The sequence below is a fragment of the Limulus polyphemus genome, unplaced genomic scaffold (genome assembly GCF_000517525.1).
Source record: "Limulus polyphemus unplaced genomic scaffold, Limulus_polyphemus-2.1.2 Scaffold1416, whole genome shotgun sequence".
In the NCBI taxonomy this organism is placed as follows: Eukaryota; Metazoa; Arthropoda; class Merostomata; order Xiphosura; family Limulidae; genus Limulus; species Limulus polyphemus.
The window spans coordinates 114,292-138,613 of NW_013667026.1; the positions used below are offsets into that span (position 1 = coordinate 114,292).

The following is a 24,322-nucleotide window of genomic DNA, read 5'->3' on the forward strand; positions in this document are numbered from 1 at the left end:
ATTGACCGTAACATTATAACACCCCTATGGCTGAAAGGGCAAGCATGTTTGGTGTGACAGGGATTCGAACCTGCGACCCACATATTGCGATTCGAGCACCCTAACCACCTGGCCGTGCCGGGCCAAACAAAAAGTTACTCTGTCAGAGAACTAGACAAGTTCAAACTGAATTACTTTGTGTTTTTGCACAAACATTAACCCTTTCACTGAGACTGGGACATACATTTCCCAGTGCACTGGGAAATATACATCTCAGCTGCAGTGAATGGATTAAGACCATGTGACACTACTACCTAGAACACTGACTGACTATGTCAAATAATAGCAGTGCCAGCCCATATTCATAACTTAACATTAAGTCACTAACCCAAGCTCAGAGGTCAAACATTAAGTGCAATAACCAAATGTTCACTTACATTCATAAATTAAATGGCCATTCATTCACTGAAATTTTAGTACAGTTTCACAGAACAAATATTTAATGACAAAACCAAACCTCTAACATTTACACATAAAATAAGCATGTGAATTATAATCTTATATTTATACATAATACATCATGTTAGTCACCATAATCTTAGCCCACATTCACAAAACATACACTAAGCCATTAACCCAAATTCTTTGCAATGTGGTATAGAATGGTTTCAAATTTTTTTCTACTTCCTTAATTAATATGTAAATTTTTTGAAATGTCTATATTTTCTTTCAGTTTAGTTTGGACATTCAGCAAGAATTTATTTTGTTTTATATTTTTACTTTGAAATTTACTTATATATTTTAGTGTTTTAGTTTAACTTATATGGCAATATACCCTGCACTGGTGAGAGAGAGAGAGAGAGCTTACAAAGGTTTTGCTTCCCTTCTCTCTCTGTCACCAAATCCAACACACTCACCATCCGTCCTTGTTTTGTTTCAGTATCTGGTGTTAGTATCTGTGTTTGTGATTTAGTTGTTTATATTTGATAACTGTTGTGCACCTTCCATGTTTTGACTATCTCTTCCTAATGAAAACCCAAACAGAGTTTGGAGAGATATACAAACACACACGCCATAGTTTGGTATCCTTCAAATCTCCAGTTAGCAGTTCTAACTGACTACTCTGTGGGAAATCTGTGTACTGGGATTTACCACACCAATATTAAAAAGTCAAAAACATCACCTCACAAATTTCCTCCAAAAAAAGTAATTCATTTGTTACTCATTTATTAAAGCACGTGTAATATCCTTTGAAAGTCCTATTCCATAGCTGTTATATACCAAATACTCTTATTAACACACACAAGAACTAAACACAATAAATCAAATGAAAACATTTTTAACCGCCCTATCTGATAAACTTTATACAAAAAATAAAGGCTTAGCAATATATTCTTCCCAAAAATATATTAAACTACAAAAGCTGATTTTCAACCATTATTCTGTTCCTTACATGTTAATATAAACATGAGAGTTTTAACCATGTTCGAGTTTCACATACACTAAAGCAAACGATAAGGTGTGAAACATACATTTAAGTTTTAAACAATAAAAAGTATAACAATATCCATGTCCTTCATTAATCAATTCAAATTTCAAAGTTTTAATAACATCCCTGTTCCACATACAATAAACCAAAGACAACAAATGAGTAAACATTTCATGTCTCACACATGTTAACCCAAGCAATTGTGTATTTAGCCACACTGTTGAACCCTATACATTACACCAAACAATAAGATATGTACATTATACCAAAAAATATCTGTAGCCATGTCTCTACCTCATATACTAAATAAAAACAAATATGTATAACAATGTCTCTATCTCATTGGATTAAGTTAAAAATTAGGTTTTCAATCACATCCTTAATTCTTACGGATCAAACAATAATTTTTTAAACACTTCTCTGTCCCACATATCTTAAATCAGGTTATAGGGTGATGAAACACATTCCTGAGTCCTGACCAATACACATTATATCAAACAATTATGCACGTAGTCATGTCCCTATCCCATAAACCATTTAAACAAATAATATGTGCATTCAACCTATAATCATATTTCTATATCATATAGGCTAAACAAAGTAATTGGGTGTTCCAACAATACATGTTTAAGCATTTCCTGGTCCTATATACATATATGGATTAACCATTAAGTTATATGTTCAAATATATATATTGTTACTGTTATGCATAATTAACTCATTTATATCTGTGAACCTAATAGTATGTCCAGATCTTCCTGTTTGTACAGCCTACAGATGTATTTTCACTTACAGTATTAATACAAAATAATGTTGGTAACATTTGCTGAAATTAAAAAAGAGTGAGTCAAAAGTAAGACAATAACATAATATTCAATTCTTCATTCAGAGCATCAAACAGTAGGACATTTGAAGATTTGTTATGCACAAATATTAAACCAAACAATAATATACAAGCTCAAATCTAATTCACTAATCATAGCATGACAATATTTAATCATTTCATTATCCAAACATATAACAAAATTTAAGATACAGGGTGCAACAAAAATAATGCACCTTACGGTATACCTTCTTGTCTATTGTCTGTTTTAGATACAGGAAAACCAACTTGGACTACATGCATTGTAACACAAGACTCACTATAATATCAAAGATGTCTAGTATTTAGATGGCATTTGTGATTATCAGGAACCATAAACATTTTAAAAAGTTGTATGTTTTAAAATATGAAATGCTACTTTATTGCACTCTGTATTAATTGAATAAGAATAATTAATGTTTCTTTCACATAAAATTCCACGTGCATGGAGCCAAAAAAAAAGTATTTCTAATTCTATATAAGTAAAATGTAATAATAAAACATATACCCATGTTTATATCCTCTGAATAAAACCCTGATGTACTTACCCTAGTCCTGGTCCTATATTCATAAGGTCAAATACTTGTGCAGGGTTAAGGAGCTGCTTGAAACGTCGCAGGAACTTTAAGCCTTGGTTGTCACCTGACTTAGAATTCACAAACACTAGAAGTGGACTGTACCCAACTGGTTTTACAGCTTCCCAGGCATCATCATCACCAATACCATGCAAAGCAATAGGAGGGACAACAGATGCATGACAGATTCCCAGTGAACAGCATTTAGGAAAAGAAACTTTGCAGCTTGAGTGAACCTATCAAGAGCAGCAGCACAAAAGTTATCTACAATGTGGTACTGCAAAATATATATAATACAGTATAATCTATTTTCAGGTACATTGTACTATTATATTATGAATAAAAAACACAAAAACTGACATTTTTTGGCACAATGAAAGGTAAAATATTTATTATTACTTACAGCAAACTAGTTTTGGTAACATGGTTACCATTTTCAGATAATGGTAACCATGTTACCAAAACTAGTCAGCTGTGAGTAATAATAAATATTTTACCTTTCATGGTGCCAAAAAAATATCAGTTTTTGTGTTTTTTTAATCTTAATATAGTATAAATATGTCCTGAAACAAAAAACGATTTTGCATTGCATAGGACCCAAGTAATCAATTAGAGACTATAGCCTCATCAACTTGTGTTTCCTGAAATAATAAATATGAGTCCACTTATAAAAAAGTAAAGCTGATAACCCTTTTCCATGGTAGTTGAAGATACTGAACATAATTATATAATTACTAGGCAAAACTGTTAGTTCTATTAATTTATGTTGATATAAGTATATTTAGTAGGCAAAGGTGCTAGTCCTGTTCACTGACACTAATTCAAATTATCAAAAATACATGCATTCACCAGGTATGAACTATTTTATGCTAGTTCTGGATATAACTAATATACATACATTCACTAGAAACAAAAACACAGAGCAGTATTAATTAATCCAAAGCATTTGGCATAAATAGGATCAATTCATAAAAATGTTAGCCTCATTACTGATACAAATTCAAGATACTGAACACAAATAAGGTAAAAAATACTAGGTAAATACTATAAAAATACTATACCTATTGATGGGTTCTAGTTCAAAGTACTGAACATAAGTTCAGTAACTGATGCCATCTTTAGATAATGAACATAAATACAGCAATCTTGTATAGGTATTAATCTATTTCATTGATAATGAACATAACAAAGTCATTATACCCAAGTATTAACACTATTGACTTTATCTTTAAAAGTTAGTAAAGAACACAAGAAGACTAGATGATGCAATACCTATTATGTGGGATACACGTGAAAGTATCATCACGCCTGCATAACTTTCCGAGATAATCTGTTAACCCTTTTGATATGGTACCCCTTTAAATACTTTTCTGTGCAAGTCACTGTGTTACATTAAAAATTAAATTAAATACCTTTACTATCAATGTATGTGAATGAATTTAACATTATAATGTATGTTATGATTCAGAGTTTTAAGTCCTTTATTTCAAAAGAATCCTTTAAAAAAACTACTTAAAACTTCAGATGTATTGTCACATACCCATGAGCTATATAAATTCTCTACTTTGGTACTCCATATCTTCAATAATATAATGCCAGTTGAGTGAATGTACATGTATACAATAAGATATTTGCTTAACCTATTGATATATACATTTCAATGCAGTTGAAACAAGTAATAAATTGTATATAGCCATTAGAAAGAACTCATTTTACACTATAATCCAACAACATTTATCTTGAAATTGGCACGCAGTTTTCGTCATGGGGTGCATGTGACTGCCTGTTGTTGTGAAATGTATTGTTAGCTGTTTGATCAACTATAGTACTTAAATTTGTTTCTTACCTAAATATGTTATAGTTAAAGATACAGATAAATTGTATTTAGATCATACTTTTATACTTTAGTTAATTATGTATTATTTATGTTTCAAAATGAATAAATGAAGGTTTAAACACTTTTTTATATATATATATATTTTGTTAAACAAGACCGATGTCTGTAGGTTTACTTTCTTCTTAGAATTCTTCTCAAGAAGTCGATAAGCCGTCTTAACGTTGTTAGAACAACGGGTAAAAGTTGTCATACAAGACAGACGAACGGATTCTAAAGGATATCGTTTACAAAAATACTACACCAAAGAAACAGAACACAAAACTGCAACTCAACATCTACTACAAGTCTACCACAACGTCAGACCTTATCGTGAAAAACAGCCCTGCTAAAAAGACAACAGATCTACAGCAAGTGAACGTCATTTATGAGTACAAGTGTAATAAAGGAGACTGCGAGCTCCTGGCAAACGCCTCCTACATCGGAATGACTACCACAACCCTGTCAAGACGCCTAACAATGCACCTACAAAACGGAGCCATCAAAAAACACTGTGCCCGCATCCACAACCAAAAACTCACACGTCAGGACCTAGTACAAAACACCAAAGTAAACCGCCAATTTAACGACTTCACAACTCTTCAAATACACGAAGCAATAAAAATCCTACAGCAAACTCCCATAATCAACAAACAATCGACAGGATCAGCACGCACACTGCTACTTCTTGGCGAGAAACCCCCAAGCCACAATATAACATTCCATCAATTAACGCCTTCCACGAGCTAGATACCACCACCTGCTTACCCATACCTATAAATATCCACCAACAGTAATCACAATTCACACAACATTCAGCCTTGATAATGGCTGCAGAATGCATTCGAAACGCGTCGGCCAACTCATCACTAGCTACAACTTTTACCCGTTGTTCTAACAACGTTAAGACGGCTTATCGACTTCTTGAGAAGAATTCTAAGAAGAAAGTAAACTTACAGACATCGGTCTTGTTTAACAAAATCTGCCTACAAGAAAATCTGTCACCAAAGTACACCAATATATATATATATATATATATATACACACACATCATATTTTGCATCAGTTCTCAAGGCTTATGATATTATGAGGTAGCACAAAACTTTAGACAAAAAGTTTGTGCATCTCTTCCAAAATTACTGTAATATGCCATAAGGGCACTGTTATAAATGGTAAAGGAGAAGAAAGGAAAACAAAATATTAAAAATTAACTATATGTGAAAAGGAAAAGACTTTAAATTATGAATATAACCAAAAGAAGATCTTTAAAGATATCCTACAAAAAATTAAAAAGCATGTATTTGTTTTCTATTTCTTAAATTTAATCATTTTATTGCATTGTATGTTGATGATAATAGCTGGAGTTAGTGATACGGTAGAGAAAATGAGAAATAAAATATAAACATTTACCTAAACAACTTTTGATATTCATTTCACAGGTTCTAGAGGTTATGCAAATGAAATACAAAAAGTATAAGATTAAGAAAAGTATTTTTATACTTAAAATGAAAATCACCTTGCACTTGAACTATTCACAGTGTGAGTGCAAATAACTACTATAGATTAATAACATTTTTATTAGCAAGACATAATTAAAATAATGTCTTTTTTGTGTACAAGCTACTTATCATCTGTAACAAAGTATTACCAAGTTTTGTGAGGATATCTCATAGTTATTGTATGTATGGTTGCATAAATGTTCTTCCCCAGTCAAGCCAATGTTAAATATATCAGCCCGTTGCAAAAGGGTTAATGGAAATGCTATCTGATTATGTGATTCATCACAAAATTAATATCCAATGGTATCAGATTTCATCAGATAGTACAATATTCAATCAGGTAAAATATTTAATAATTACTTTAGGATACATATATTGCCAATCTAGTAAGAACACCAAAATTAGTACATATAATGGCATTAGACAATAAGACTAAGCAAAACATCAAAATTCAATACTTGCTATGGCTAGAAATCAAATACAACTTAATTTTCATACATACAACATGTAAGACTCACCATGACTCGACACCAAAGGCATCTCCAATCTTGTAATCTTAGCACACTTCCACACGTTTTCTCACACACACAACATTTGGCATTAACAGGTAGGTTTCCTTCAAGCCACTGGTGAGGCATAACTAATTTCTAGAATAAATAAAGATGTGTTATGAGATGTCATGAAGTTGAGGAACACAGCTATAAACTGAAAATAAAAAGTAATTTCTGAAATTACTAACAACAACAGGACATACCAGTAGCTAAGTTAAAGAACATATGGTATTGGTGAAGAATATCAGGTCCACAAGATTTAGTGAAAGACAACAAAAACTTTTCAAAAATGAAAATTTACTAATACAAAAAAAACCCTTCACTCTGGCTGGGACATATATTTCCCACTGCACTGGGAAATATTACGTCCCAGCCACAGTGAATGGGCTATGCACTGTGCTTGTGTTATATGTATATATTAGTAAGCTACAAACAATTTTATAAACAGATTACATCAGGAGGAAGGATAGTGTGAATTTTATGCAGAAATGTAATTAAACTGAATTTTATAGAAAAGGGAGATAAAAAATGTTAATGAATTATCTAAATCTACTTTATTCTTAGTCATGAAAATAAATAATTATCTACAATGCTAACTAATACAAGTTTCTATATCAAACATCAAAAATCTTCTTAGTTTAAATTAAACAATTTAATCTTGTGGTGCCTCCTTACACCTACTGAGCATGCATTAAACACATATGATATATTAAAACAATAAAAATGATGGTTTTATTATACTAATAGTTTTTCATAAACAATTATTACCCATCTTTTTATACTTTAAACAACTATTTCATTAAGATGTTTCTACATCATATACTAAAATTATTACTATAAATTCCTAGAGTTAACCATTCCACTGCAAACATATATATATATTAATCAAATAATCTTCCTAATTATTGCTGTATGTCACTATAGTTCTTAGTCAAAGTCAACAACTCAGTCACTTTATATAATAGTTTCCTTCACCAATTTAAAAAGTTTGATATAAGAAACTTATGTAAAAAATAACATTTTTTTCTTCTCTTATAATTTAAAACTGTTTGACATGCAACTGGAAACTAAACAGAATTTCTATGAAAAATATCTCAACTTTCATTACAATAGTAATTATAATACTTTTTTAATTTTGTGTCGGAAACATTTTGCAATTCACTTTACATGAAAAGTAAGCAAATATACAAACCCGATCTTCATTTTCAATTATATCTCTTCTCACTGTAGCCAAACATGTCCACTTGCAGTTATTAGGGGACTTAACAGCACATCTTTTGTGTACTTTAAACTTGCAAACTACCAGCAAAATACAAAAAAGAAAATTCTTTGTCAACCTCATTCACCAGCAAATGTCAACTTAACACTTTTCTATTGAAAAGTTATATCTAAAATATTGTATGCTGATTGTTCCATCTTGAATAATAATTGTGTTACATTTTCATCTGAGAAACCTCAATTAATATTCAAAAATAATTTGGTATATGAAAACCCACAGAATATGTCCTGTTCATTTCAAGGGGTATTATATGTTTAATATTAAAGTTATGTGTAGCCAGTAAAACACAAATAAAATGTTTTCATGTTTCCACACACATATATGCATTGACATAGATTATTATGTATAGGTTTTAAGAAACTAAATCAAATATTTATCAACTTAATTACATTTACTCATGAACCTCTGAGAAACAAAAACTCAACTGTAGACATTACTGTGTGTTTGACTAAGAGCATAAGAAAATCACGACTGAGAAGTTAAGATTCGACAATCTAAAACTCACAGTTTGGATGACTCAACTTGAAAAGGTTTGCAACTGAACATTCAGTTATGAAAACTGGTGAGCACAGTTAAACTGAACCTGTAGTAATAATTTGGGACCTAACTGATGAAAATATCCCTTCTAATCTTTATATGTAAATTTATTTACTTAGCTATACTTATTACTAAGTTGATTTTTAATTTTGCTTTAAGTAAGTAAGCTTGCTCTAACCTGAAGTTAATTGATAATTATTTTTAAACCTATTATTAGTACATTTTATTTTATTTTCAGGTTTAACCCTCAAATTATTGACTTGTTTTTATACTGTTTATTACCAGTGTGGTTTAAATATTGAAACTTATTGAGTAATGTACATTACAACACTCAATGTACAAAACTGAGAAAATAAATTGGGTGAAATAAGTAATTTTGCATGTAAAATACATACGGGCCAGAAGTAATTAAAGGAATTAATTGCAAAACTGATTAATTTTTTTAAAATATTTATTTAAGGTGATTCATATGTAATTGTTGACCCTAACTCACAAAGTCATGGATCTACAAGCAATTTCATGAATAAACAGTTTAGAAAAACGAGTTTATAAAGTCAAGGTAATTCTAAGGTTAAAGACAAGTTTTTACTACCGAAAACAAATACTCTAGTAATGCTTGGAAATGGCTTGAATGGGTAATGAAGAAAACTTTAATATAAGTTTAACATAACAGCAAATGTAAAATGTTGTACATTTGCTGTTATGTTAAACTTATATTAAAGTTTTTCTTCTTTCCCCATTCAAGCCATCTCCAAGCATTATTAGTCTCAAAGTGGGTTCCTCGTCTTCGAATTTGAAATACTCTAGTATATGATTAAAAAAAAGTTCAAAGAAGCCTCATTCAGAAAGTTTTATGCATTAAATTGCTTTAAAATGTTTACTTAGAAATATTATGGCAATTAGACTGTGTATAAAAGACACAACTGATTAAGAGACTGAAGTCAGCATGGACACAACAATAAACATTCTGTTCAGATTACATATTTCGTGACAGAATTAATTTCTTCATTAACTCTAGAGGAAAAAACGAAAACTTTTAGTATGAAACCTACTGTTGCTTCCTCTTGGAGTATTTTGAAATAATATAAAGAGTAGTTTTATTTCCCTTACCTTCACAAGATAATCCACGTGATGTCATTCCCGACAGAGCTTCTCTACAAACATTACAGTAGTTTGGCCTAGCATGAGATGTTATAAACCAGTGATGCTCACCAGACATGAAATCATGATTTTCAGTTTCCTAAAGGAAGATCATGAAAAAAACAAATAACACAAATAAATTAGCTTCACACAATCATACCTTATTTTATACATTGGTGTAAATTACTTCTTCCCAAAGGATGTTATCAACCTTGAAATCATGAAAACCGAATTAATGTTCCATGCTGTAAATCATTCTGTGTAACTAATTAATAACATAAGTCTTTTAGGCTTTCTACATTAGTAAATCTCGAGTAAAAATAAAAAATATATATTATGGAAGTCTTATGATTATAAACTGTATAACATTATTTTAAAACTTCTTTGGAGATTAAGATTTAAAAATTGTTTCAAACATATTGAATACTAAATTGAAATACATTATACTATTAATTATTTATTGAATAAATCAAAAACAGCAATACCTGGTGCCATTTTTGTATTCTAGTTTCATAAAATTCAGTAACTTGTTTTCATGACTATAGTTTGTTTGATTATTTTAATGCAAAAGCCACACAATGGGTTAGGTATGCTGTGTCCACTGGGGGTTTGATTTGTTGTTAAGCCCAAAGCTACACAATGAGTTATTTGTGCTCTGCCCACAAAGATACAGTACCCTATATAACCTGAGCACTTTCCTCACCTCATAAAAATGTTTGTTCCCAACATTCTTCAGGGCTGAAATCCACGCTTCCATATCTTTTCGAGAGTCAGCACACAAAAATAATTGACGAAATGGAGTAATCAGCTGTAAAGTAGAAAATTCACAATACTATACCATTCTTTAATCCAGTGAAGAAATTGTTAACTTTTTTAAGTATACATAAACATAAGAGCTGTCTAAGAAAAAATTACTTTACTGTTTATGTATGCACATGGCCTTTTCTCTCTCACCACTTCTCACTATGAAATAAGCATTATTGGCCTACATAAGATTACACAAATTTTCACATATCTACTATATAAAATGCTATCTCTTCTTTGATTTTAAACTGAATACCTACATGTAAACAAGACAATGAAACTTGTTAAGTCAAATCAGTGAATAATTATCCTCAGTATGTTTTATAACTAAAATGGAAGCTCTGAACAATTCCACTGCTCATTGTTTTTAACTCTCAAAAAAATGCAAGTTTGTAATAAAAATAGCTTTTTTCTGCCAATTAACCCAGTAAAACCATGTTCAACATTCATTATCTTTTTTTTTTTCAGAAATTAACTCCAAAAATTGTATCTTTACTAAAGATAGCAAAAAAAAAGGAAAATAAAGTAAAACAGTAAATGTAATATGTAAAAAGGGGTTGTAGATGTATGAAATTATACTAATTTCTATGAAAAACGTGTCTACTGACAATAGTATCCACAGTTAATTAGATAGTGTTTTCACTGCAATATTATCAGTATTGTTACAGACAGATCACTGTGAAGATACATTATTACATTATGTTCTACTGGGCATTAACTGTATGCTAGTGACCTGTGCAATTATTTTTTATTTTTTACCATATCCTTGAATAATGCTTAATGGTAACAAGGGAAGCAATAAGTAAAAGTGTATTTTTCTTTAAAATTTTATTTAAAATCATCATTTCTCAAAATGTTTTAGTGTATATAGAAGATTTCTTTTAATACAACATCACAAAATTATAAATTTATTTAATTTTAATAATTAGATGTACCTCACAGATAAATATCAGCAAATTGCAAGATACTCAGTGTAAGTTAAAGTAATTATACCCACCAGTAAAACAATTCACTAACCTGAAAACCATGGTTGTCATTCTTTGTACTACACTCAGCTATACTTAAGTCCCTCAAGTCAATCTCTTCAAAAATCCCCGACTGGAAATGAAATATCTTGGTGAAAATTGTGAATTGTAAGTTCACAACACATACCATATTGCCCCTCTCTAATTATTGTTTGTAGTATCCTCAAAAAGCACTGTACAACTAAAACAATATAGCACATTTTTGAAAGCACTAAACAAAGTCTCAATCTCAAATAAAAAATGAGATATCTCAATACATGTCTTTAATTTAAAACATTCTTGTATTTAGTCAGGGAGTGAATTTTTATTTTATTTATAATGAAAAAAGAAACTTTGCTTGTCAATAGGATCTGACATACAAGATTCTGAGAATTCTGTATATAGGGTGGTCACCTAAATATTCTTTAAAATCACAGTTCTTTATCTAGTGGAACTAGAACATTTTATACATATTTACAGATGTTATAAGCTAATACCATACTAATAATAGATATATATTGTTGTAGGCTATTTTTTTAATTTAGACATCTGCATTACTTTTGGCTAGAGAAAGATTTTTTCAGAGATGTAATGCATACTTATCTCATTGACTAGAGTTTTCTTAAAAGTTTAGATGACTTGAAGAATACAAAATGTGAGTTAGGTGAGACTAGAAGAGTTTATTGATTGATTGGTGAGTCTGTTACAGTAATTAAGTGATTATTGAGTGAGTTTGTTAGTTAGTTTGTCAGTTACAACAGTGCTGTAAATTTTTGAAATTAACAAGAAAAAGTGGATCTCGTAAAGTCAGGCCTATTGTTAGTTTGTGAAACCATGCACTTTGTAGAACTTATAGTCAAACAAATAAAACTCTTTCATATCATTAAATGGACTGAATATTGTAAAAGATCCCATACATCAATAAAAACTGTTACACTACTGTTATCGGAAATGGCATTATTTTGGTCAAAAACATCCAGACTAAACTTCAAGATTATGACACAGATTATGCAAGTAATGAAGCAATGGAAAAAAAGATAAAAAAATTAAAAGATCAATAAAAAACAAAAAAAATTAAAGAAATAAAGAAGAAATAGACAAGAAATTAACAGAAGATCTAGAAGAAAGAGAAAATCGGAAAAAAAGAAGAAATTAAAATAAATTATAGTAGAAAGATAAAATGAGAAGAAAGGATTAAAATCTACCAGACATTATTAGGTAATATTACAGCTTTACATGTACACCAGTTATGGGTTTGCAATATAAAATGTGTTATTTTGTAATATATTGTTGTTGTTGTTACCTTTACCAACTAGTCCAGAAAATGGCACATATTTGATGAAATAACTTCATCAATGATATAAAGTAATATTTTAATGTCACATATACATTGATCGGTAGCAAGTTAGCTGAAAAAAAAAAAGAGCTGAACACAAGGTATAAAATAATATAAATACTTCAATATATTGTTGAGATTATAGACAGATGGTCGTTTTTAACATAACCTGCATACTTTTATTCAATAAGTTTCTACATGTGACATTTGTTTTATACATCTTTTGCAAAATGAAATAAAGACTGTTGTTATATATATGCTGGAAAGGAAGAAAGTTTCATTTGCAACACAGATCAAGTTATAACGAAAACTTGCTTTTGTTGCTTTTCAAAAAGGAAATACTTCTTGATTATGTTGCCTGGGACTTATGAACAGCTTTTGCCACTGACCTTCGTATTCATGGATTCTCACCTGGTACAATATGTCACACTTTATTTACCATGGCTGAAGTACAACTTGTTACAGGTCTCTTTCTGGATAGTACTGAACCATACTCCTTTATTTTCCAATTTCATTAATCACAAGGGATATTTCTGTCTTGGAAGTTCTAAATTCCCGATCTGAAAACATCTTTATGATCTGAGTGTATGAATATTTTGCATCAGAAAGGACTGTTACATATACTTCCCCAAAATAATCAATTTTCAATGTCATCACATTACCTAATACTTACCAAACAATGTCAAAATGTAGTTTTGCTATAATACTTTTCAGCATTTTATCTATGGTGAATTTTTTTCAGCTGTGGATATTACCCTGAGAAAAGTAAGATGCATATAAGCATGTTGATCTTTTACACATTCCCAAGAACACAACTTACTAGACAGGGATTCATCTTCCAATGAGACAATGATCCCAAGCATACAGCACGTATGACAAAAAGAGTATCTTGATAGTTAAAAAGCAATGACATGGCCTGCAGAAACATTGTTGAGGCTGTATTGACTTATGTAAAAACTAAGAATATGAAAATGTAACCAAATAACTTGGTTAAATCATGGGGAGTAAAACAGGACACTGTTAAACTGTATGACAGCATAAACCAAAGTATAATGCTTTGTCTAAAGAAAAGGTTTCACATACAAATGCTTGTGCATGGTACAACTTATTCACTTTATGTTTTCTGTGATAATTTTTTGTACCATTAATAACTTCACCACTACTCATTGTTTATGACATAGCTTGTATATTGAACTGCATTTTTGCTAAACTTTTCTCTTACTAAATGCACAAATTCATACTTCATGTTAGTTTCAATATGTAAGCTACACATACCTTCTACACTAAATCAGTGATATATTATTTTTATAATAGTATATCTTGAAAACCATATCACATCACCTCTTTATAGTGGCATAATTCAAAGAAATGAGACTTATAACTTATAAATGAGAAATATAAAAGTAATGGTTTGCAGTGACAAATTTCTTGTAGAAAGAAATTTCCTTTATTATATTCTAGACTATAGGTTAGAGTGGAGTTTTGTTCTTTTTTTTCCCTAGGACACTGTACAAAAGAAAGAATAATAAATGAATTAACACATTTCAGGTTGAAATTTAAAGTATACAAAATATTCTTATAATCACGAGTATGGTATTTGGTGTTTTCAACCTGTTAAGCATCTTATGTTACCTTATGTTAAACCAACAAAATAAGAGATCCCAAGGTTCAGACATAGCTGTCCCTAATTTAGAGCTTCTAACCAGAGGAAGTGTAACCAATCAGCAGCACCCACCTCCCACACTCCTACTCTTATGCAAAAAGTTTGTTTGTTTTGTATTTCGCGCAAAGCTACACAAGGGCTGTCTGTACTAGCCATCCTTAATTTAGCAGTGAAAGACTAGAGGGAAGACAGCTAATCATCACCACCCACTTCCAACTCTTAGGCTACTCTTTTACCAAAAAATAGTGGGATTGACTGTCACATTATAATGCCCCTATGGCTGAAAGGGCAAACATGTTTGGTGGGACAGGGATTTTAACCCGTGATCCTCAGATTGCAAGTCAAGCTCACCTTTTCACGTGTCCACAAATTTAATTGTGAATTCAATCATAATCTTTGCACAGAGATCAGAGAGCTAATTTCAAGGAATCTAAGTTCACATAGTCAACTTGTCTCCGAGTTGTGTTGTGGTGAAAATGTGCACTTCACATCACCCACATTCTTATGGTATGGCAGTACAGATAATAGATTACCATGTAGGAAATTGCTAAGTTAGTTTATCCAGCCATATGTAATGGGATAAACACTTGCTATATGTGATGATGGCATACAGAGCAACTAAACAGATGTCGACAAGTTGTTTGCTTAACACATTCATATTCAGGCAGGAACTACTCCTTGTTGACGTGATGAATGGTCCTAACTCACGAGAAAATGTCCCACAAGGTCCACAGGAATATGCTGAGTGGTTAAGATCTACATTAGTCAATGTGCACAAGTTTGCCTCTGACAGCACGGACACAACTTGGATACAGCTGGATTGGCCCACACCTTGTGCTCTAGCAGGCTGGTTCATTGATGTACAAGTTACAGAAGATGCAAGGCGAATGCATGAAGCATGTAAATAAGACTGGATAACAAAAATTTGTTACTGGAGAAAACTCAAATGATTTGGGGTAATTTGATGGTGCTGATTTCAAAAATGTAATCAGAATCTGTCCATTACCTCTAGATATTCAGTTATTGTAATATCTTAATGTTATATCAGCACTATGTGAAATACCATGCAATCAACTCAGTACACTAGATTTATGCTGTCAAATTAAGTTTATTTGGACAGTTTAATGGATAAAAGGCATACATTTTTGATACCTTCAAACACTGACTGTACTGTGTAAATTTCCTAATATATTGTTCATATATGTTATTTGTTCTCCATATAATTGTAGTGAATTGCACAACTTTTACTTCATTCCCACGCTCATCTGCTCCAGCTAGGAATTACGAAACCCTCATATGCTCAGTTTGCTAGAACATTTGAGCAGTTCTTCTGAGCATAAAAGAGGCAGAATCAGATGGCTACCTCTCAGTTGGTCACTTTTCCTTTATATTTTTTTAGAATATCATTTAAAATTCTGGCTGCCTCCAGTTCAAGTAAAGTCCAAAAGTGCAAAAATCACCCAGTATTCTGCTACAATTGTGGAAAATACATTACAGGTCCATGAAAGAAAAACACTACACACAAGGTAAAGGTAGCTTACTACCACAATTTTGGGTATAAAATTTGTGACCAAGAAAATCATTGGGTTCTACATGTATGTTGTAGAGTTTGCACATGTGGTTTGACACAGTGGCTGAACATGAAGAGAGCAAGTATGCCATTTGCATTTCCCATGATATGGCATGAACCCAAAAATCATCTCATATTTCTGGATATTCAGGTAAAACTTTAAAACACATTAAATATTCAGATATTGCATCTTCAATGAAACCAGTACTTCATGGGGATGGTTTTTCCAGTGCCACATCCATCAGTGAATTGGAAAACAGAAGTGTTATCCTGAAAGAAAACAATGAATCATCATCTTCCTCTTCATTTAGTAATTTTATTCCTGTGGCACCTCAACATAAACTGCCTCATCTGATCACATAAGAAAAGCTAAATGATCTGATTCATGACTTCCCTCTATCAAAGCAGCATGGAGAACTTCTTTGCCCTTGTTTATGTCAATGGAATTTATTAGCTCCAGAAACAAGAGTTTCAATTTACTGAAGTTACCATCAAATATTGATGCACTAATGGAAGAATTAGGTACTGAACTTCATCCTCAAGAATGGAGACTTTTTACTGACTCATCTGAAGTTTTCTGAAAGCTGTACTTTTGCACAATGGGAACACTGAGCGATCGATTCCTGTTGCTCATGCAATGAACATGAAAGAAGCTTATCAAAGCATGCAGATCATACATTCTTAAATGCAATTTTCAATGAATAAATAAAGTTGTTAAAGAAAAGTTATTTTCATGATATATAAGAATACTTTGAATAAATCTACCATAACTCGAAAACTAGAGGTGATCAGTAATTTTCAACATGATTTTTAGAATCAAAATCATCAAATTACCCTAAAAACAGTTGCAATTTTTTTTTTGTTGCCCAGTAAAAGCTGTATCCACATATCACATAAGAAACTCTCTGATACTGACTTTGCCGAGAGCCTGAGGTTAAGAATGACATGTCAGGGGAGGAAGAGGACGCTGCCTCAAGTCATACCAACTCACTTGATGAAGAAAAAAAGAGCTGAAAGTAATTATCTGGCTTTCCATGATAAGCTCAATGAGGAAACACTGGAGTTGGAGGCAAAATAGAGCTCCAACAGTCAACTGGGCCACCAATGTGAACTTCCAGATCAATATTGGTAGAACTGATCAATCACAAATAGTTAGGACTGTCAATGATTAGCACAGTTAGGTCAGTTTGTAAATCATTTTCTGAGCTATTGAGCAGATTATTACTAAAGATGGTACCTCCTGGATATCACATGATAGCTGCTTGACTATTATAAGCCAGGTCAATAATGTGATTGAAAATTGCAACCCTTGATTTCTGAGCTACTGGGTGAATTTTCTGATGTGGTACAAAATCCACATTTTGAAAACATTTTGTAAATCATGCCAAAAACTATTATTAAGTTTGTAACTGAAAGAAAGTCCCTAAGAGAAGACAATGGTGGAGTTGATAAAGACTAATGGTCAAAAGTAATGGTTGGTGTCATCTAATCCAAGGCAGTTTCTGTGGGCAGAAACTTGTTGCTATTTCAACACCCATTCCTCTGTGCTGGAACTGGGACTGTTTACATGACAACCAGAAAGTAGAAAGAAGAATGATGCCATGTCAGACAGTAAGGGATATTAACCTGTTGTTTGGCAGGGACAACTGAGGGCATCATAGTCATGGTAGTTTGGTCAATCAGGAGCCCAGTAAAATCTGTGGATCAAGAAGTTCTCAAGTTCTAGGAATACATATTCTATGGATGATACAGAAATGTCATTTGACCAATGCCTGAAATTGCAGTTCTTAATCATAAGTGCACATTATGACCCTCATTAACCTACACACTTAGCTGAGCTTTTGGCCAATTAAAATTAATCAAACCTTACATTTTAATCAGGACTTTCAGTATTTAAGGTCAAGTTTTAGCCACATTCAGTCACTTTACTTGACTAACCAGTGGTTATCCCGCCTGTCTTGTTCTTCCCGAAATATTATTTTTCAAAGCCTTTTCAACTGTCAAGGACACCAAGAATGAATCCAATGAGTCCCTCCAAGATGCCCAGGACTTCCTAGTGATGGTATGACTCTCCACCACTGAATAGGGCTGCCTGGTTCTTGCAACTTCAGGGATTACACATTGCTGTGAGCTCTCCCATGTCCAATTTGTTGGCAAGTAACACATCATCATCCATGGGTTTAGCCACAGTAAGGTCACTCTGGGGTCCTAGGTTCAGCTATGTCATTAGCTTCCTTGCTATATACAAGTCCAAGGACATCCCCAGTCTCAGAGGGCATAACAATAGCTACTGCCTCATTAGTGCTGGGGGAATCTGCAGGTGGTTCAAATGAAGAAGTTATACCCAACAGTTAGATGTCTGGTTAGAATTGTGCCATCATGACCATCAATGGCACCGGATGTGCTCTCAACTCCATGGGAACACTATATTCCTAAGCCCATGAAAAACCCTTCCAGAGCTTGGATCCTCTCAAGTGTTAACAAAGTATCAGGAAGGTAAGTGCAGGAGGGGTTTATGGATGACAGCAGCCACCAGTGAGACTTCAAATGCCAAAGTGGGAATCATCACAACTGTTGCCATCAACCTGACAACAGTGCAGACTGACCAGCTGGCTAGAAGACCATCTATACCACCACAAGCCTAAGCAGTGGATTGAGTGAGTTGTGACCTTGCAGGCAGAGCTTTCAACCACAACTGGCCAAGAAGAAACTGGTGCACCTCGGCAATCACCAAGCATTTCTATGATGAAGTGATCCTGGGGTCAGGCCCAGAAAATGCCGAGGGTGAAACTCCCAATTAAATATCCAAAGGTGATTATGTACTACTCTATGCTAGAAAAGATTTCAGTGTTGAAAAGGCACTGACAGAGAATGAGTACCAACTGGACCAGAGCTTGGGTTCTTTAGAAATGTGAAGTAGGCCAGCTGCATCTGAATATAATGCCTCAGATGTGATCTAAGGAAGAAATGCACTGCTTGTGGACCAATCTGGCAGACATGAAGAAAGTCCTCACCAAGGCTAGGGATTATCTGATGATCATAATGGCAGGCAACCATAAAACAATAGCAGCCCTTGAGAATCTGCTGGCAGGGTTAAAGTGAGTTGGTGCAAAACCTTGAGCTGGCTCTGGGTAAATGTATATTTTTTAAATGTATTATTATTATAAAATGCTTCATAAATTCAGACACATTTCATCACTGACTTATGATACCACCTTTCAGAAGCATTCAAGCCTTTCTTAGGGTCATTTTTTAGAATGCTGAAATGAATCATTATTAATACAAAGCTCTAACATATGCACAAAGAAGATAAACTATTCTCCAAAAACATTATCATTAAACTTGCAAATATGTAAGTCTCTGTTCTGTATTTTCAATATAAATTAACCACAAATCACACAATCATCAAGCAATGTTTTGGCTAAATTATTGAATTCAATTTGAAACAGATATTTTTTTCTCTAATGACCAAATGAAATTTAGTTTCACAATGAATAATCAGAGCCCAGGGAATGAACTACAGTATACTTACATTCTTGACTGCTGCATCAAACTGATACTTCACCAGCTGTGCATTTTGGCACTCATGGACAACAATTATGTTTATGACCAAGAAATCATTACCAGACACAAATTTAAAGCATTTTTCACAGAATCATAAACAATAAGATGGTGACCAAAATTATCATTATCAATTTGCAGGAAGAAAGTGAGTATAGCTTTGAAAACTACATTAATAATAAACAAAGAAGAGGAAAGCAAAGGACCACAGTGATGTATAGAGCTGAAATAAAAAAATGCAAGCATTAAACATGATGATAATGTTAAATTAAACCCCATATAAAACACCAACAAGGAATATAATTATGTCTTTTTCAGACTTTGGAATTACATTTACAGTTGATTCCATTGTATGATAACCTACAGTTGCAGAGCACATAGATATTTACTCTTCCAACATCTTAAATTTGTTATAGACCCTGTAACAGACCATGGCCTTGGCCATGTTTTTTTTGAAACAGTGGTCAAAACAGTATTATTGGCATGCAGAAATGCTATTCGCTCTTAGTCGCAAAAATGTAACCCAGGTAAGTAAACTTCCCAACCAAGAAGGCAAAATACAAAGCGTTAAGTTATCAGTAAGTTGTCAGTACCTGTAATAGAAATTGATAAAAATGAATCACTTTTTTAAACAAGGGTCTCTTCTGTCTGCCACTGGAAGATATTATCACATTCACAATGCTATAGAAATTTCAAGTTATCTTTTATAATTTCTCAAGTTATTTCAAGATGAACATCACTCTCTGAAGAGAATCCAAACTGTATTTCTTATTGAGACAATGCAAGCATTAGCAATGAAATATCTGTATGCAAGTATAAAAATATGATTTTTGAACATATGTGTTTATGTATTAGGCTTAAGGAAACTTCACTCACAGACTGTTGGCCATTATGGTAGAATGATACATAAGTAAGTTACACTAACAATTACTGAAATTATTGTATTCCCCACCCATTTTTTTTTCATGCAACATCAGAAAATACAATTAGTGGGATGTGACTAAATCAACATAAAAAACACCACTGCTTTGTAGCAAACTGAAGTATAGTCTATAAACCTCAAAACAAATAATACAAAATTGTCCCAACGAAACCAAACTCAGGTTGTAACTATTCTAGTTCTGGAAGGGTATACATACTTACATTGCATCATGATAAGTTATAATATTTCATTTGTTGTGCAGATATATGTTGTCAACCCAGTCTGTTCTGTAATCACACCCTTTATGCATAGTATATTAGTCTCTGGAATAGCTCCAATTTCTGTTAAGTTTCTATTATAAAAAGCACAAATTATGATCTGTTTGAAACGTGATGCCAAAGAGATAAAGAAATGTATATGTTGCAACTGTTTGTATATGTATACACACACACACATATATATACCTGTCCTGTAACCTTTTTCTCTATAATACATTCAAATTGTTAAAATGATTAAAACTCTGCACTGTTGCATACCATATGTTCCCGATATTAGCCATAAAATAATAAAACACTTGGAAAAAACTTACAACAAAACATAACATTCTAATAAACACTAAATTCTTTCAAAAACCAGGCATAATACTAAAATCCATATTATGTAAAAACTACACTGACAAACATAACACCAACATTATTTATAAAATACAATGCAACAACTGCCACAACTTCTATATTTTGGAGAAACAAGCCAAAAAATGGAAACCAGATTCAATGAACATAGAAAAACACCTTCCCACATTTTTGAACACAGCAAAACAAATAAACACAACATAACCATAGAAAACACCAACATATTAGGTAGAGAAACAAAGCCAAACAAACGAAAAATCAAAGAAGCCCTACTTATACAAGAACTCAAACCAAAATTGAACCAACATAAAGGAACGCCTTTATACCTATATTAATCACCTAACATCTAACTGCTATGCCCTCTACAATATCGTACCTGTTCACACTCTCGTCCCTATGACATGTGCCCAGTAATGGTCAGTTTCAAACTGTCTTTGTTAACCTGAAGATGACCTAAGGAGGTCAAAACGTTGTTCTTGTACTTTACTCTACTATACGTTTTTACTTCAAGTGGGTTGCTCATCATCATTAACAATTAAAACAAGTACATGCAATGTATACGTAAAATAGTAGTTTGCAGGATGTAGAAGACTGCCTTACCATACAAAAAAGTATTTTTAAAGCATGAGTCTAGGAAAGAAAAAAATTATTTTATTTAACAACATTTCAAACAAATGTCCTCTGTTCAGTTTGATATGATGAAGAAAGTTTGCTCAAAACATCATTGGTAAGCAAAACAAGTTTTCTATCCTGGATGTGTTTTTTTCATATTACTTCTTTTGTGTAGTAATATACGATGTATACTGTTAAACATCCATAAAATCCTGTTACATTACTCTGTAAAGCATTTATTTGTTGCATTAAGTATATAACTTTTTTATTCACAATTTTACAAATACAACACTAGAACTAAACTAACATGAATTATTCAAAACTTTTTTATCTTTCAAATGCACACAAAGGAGAATGCATATAATGAGAAAATTAAAGGTAGTTAAAAAAAGAAAGAGAGAAAGTAAGATAGATCAGAATAAAAGAATTACCTTAGAATCTTTTGCATAATATAGTTTTCTTGGCTTCAATTTGAAGTATCTTCTCTTCCATCGCTACAAGGTGGAACACAAATAAGATAAATAATTAAATGCATTTTGGATAAAGGTAAACATGTTTCACATACAATGGCTATATATTATTAAGTACACTAGATCAATAGTATTTCAATTGTAAATTTATGACTAGAGGCAGAACTGTTAGACAAGTAAACCTTGATACTAAAAGATGTTTTTACCTAAATGAAGATAAAAATGTAATATTTCCTCTCAAGTTAACAATGATCTTGAGTAAAATAATATGTGTAGACTTGTAATTTAAATGTAAATTAAATATGATTTGTTTGTTTGTTGTTCCAAGCGGATAAAAAACCCTAAGTTTTATTATTATAAGCCCAAAAACTTACTGCTGAGCCAGGGTTGGAGAGATCATAAAAGCCTGTACCAATATCATTATTGGTCAAAGGACCAAATTCTTAAATATTGTGGTCAAAATTCTTCTTGTTAAAATTATTTGATGGTATATATACTTGAGATGCTTATAATCACAAACTTTATATAATACTAGAAAGATTAATGTAATGAGTAAATCTACAGACTCTCTTTTGTTCTCAGTTTTTTTCATTCAATGAAGTTTTCAATACCCTGAAATTGTTGACAACAGAAATGAAGTCACAGTCTTGTAAACAATGGCAATGAATGGAATAATATAGATAAAGAGAGGAACATATATTTGTTGTATTTTGGTATGTGTGTGTGTATATATATCTTTTTTTTACAACTGTCAGTATTATATACATGCATGATTTTATTGTACCATGTCAAGTAAATTTATTTGAATTGAATATCTCCCCTTTGACACTTCTTATAGAAATGAGAACTAAAAAGTGATCACTCCAGTAGTGGTCTTTTCTTGCAGTCAATAAAATGGCAAGAAATAGTGGCATCCAGCAGGAAGATTACCCCTAGCCAGTTGGCAAACCTGAGCATTCTATTGTGCTAGATGCACCCACTGCATTGAAACCCATACATGTTTGACAACAATGCATCTCAATCATTCTCCTTTGCTTATAGACAAATGTAATACAATTTTTATTATTGAAATAACACATGGAATGACAAAACACAGTTGTAAATGGTCCACTAGGCAATTATAGTGCATAGACACTCTGGTCTAATTTCATTATAAATAGTTTCAGATATTTTTGAAAGATAATTTTGTAAACATATCTTTTTTTACAGCTGTATGATCAGATTCCAAATTTTTATATTTAGCATTACCATTTAAAATAGTTAAAGTTTTGTCTATATGATCTTTCTTATTCAAAATTACTATACCTTTACCCTTATCCAGTTTAAGGATTACTAAATTATCTAACAAACTGAGACTTTTGTTGCCAAAAATTCTTCTGAGATAAGTTTTGTATGCTTTCTTAAGGTCACAACTATGAAATCCTGAAAGTGCTAACCTGAAACTTCTATCAAATAGCTCATTAGTGAGTTCAATGTTCAGGCTCCATGAAAACATGATGATTTGTTTCCAATATTGGACATTGGCATTCATAAAGTAACAGGAAATCTCTCTGTTACAACACAACCAAAAGAAATTGTTGTGTGCATTTAGAGCTGTGCAGTCAAAACTGTCAAAATAAAAAACAAATAATATTCACCTGAAAAGAGCTTGTTTGCTTCGCCAGGAAACCTTCTTTAATACACACCTATAGGTAAAAAAAGAAGACATTAATTTAAACTGCTATAAAAGTCTGCTAATAATTGTAAGCATTAATGCTATTTCTATTTATAAACTAATAGTAATAGTTACCACATCTGTATCATGTCAACTGGAATTTTGATTGTTGTATATGGCACCTTTTAATGTTTGGAAATATTCTTGCTTCAAAAAACAAGATAGTACATTGTGTTCCTATTGACTTAAAGTTATAAAGAATGAGAGACAAAGAATGTGCATATTATTATAATCATCCAACATTTCCAAC

General features: G+C 32.0%; 1 protein-coding gene across 1 annotated transcript in view; it reads right to left on the reverse strand.

The window, feature by feature from the left end:
- Window positions 1-24,322, reverse strand: part of LOC106463469 (diacylglycerol kinase eta-like) — a 102,190-nt gene that overhangs the window by 53,765 nt on the left and 24,103 nt on the right. Inside the window, 8 exon segments of the mRNA XM_022390966.1 lie at window positions 2,879-3,141; window positions 6,796-6,924; window positions 8,021-8,127; window positions 9,755-9,884; window positions 10,488-10,592; window positions 11,606-11,686; window positions 22,320-22,382; window positions 23,996-24,043. Coding sequence (XP_022246674.1) covers window positions 2,879-3,141; window positions 6,796-6,924; window positions 8,021-8,127; window positions 9,755-9,884; window positions 10,488-10,592; window positions 11,606-11,686; window positions 22,320-22,382; window positions 23,996-24,043 — 926 coding nt within the window.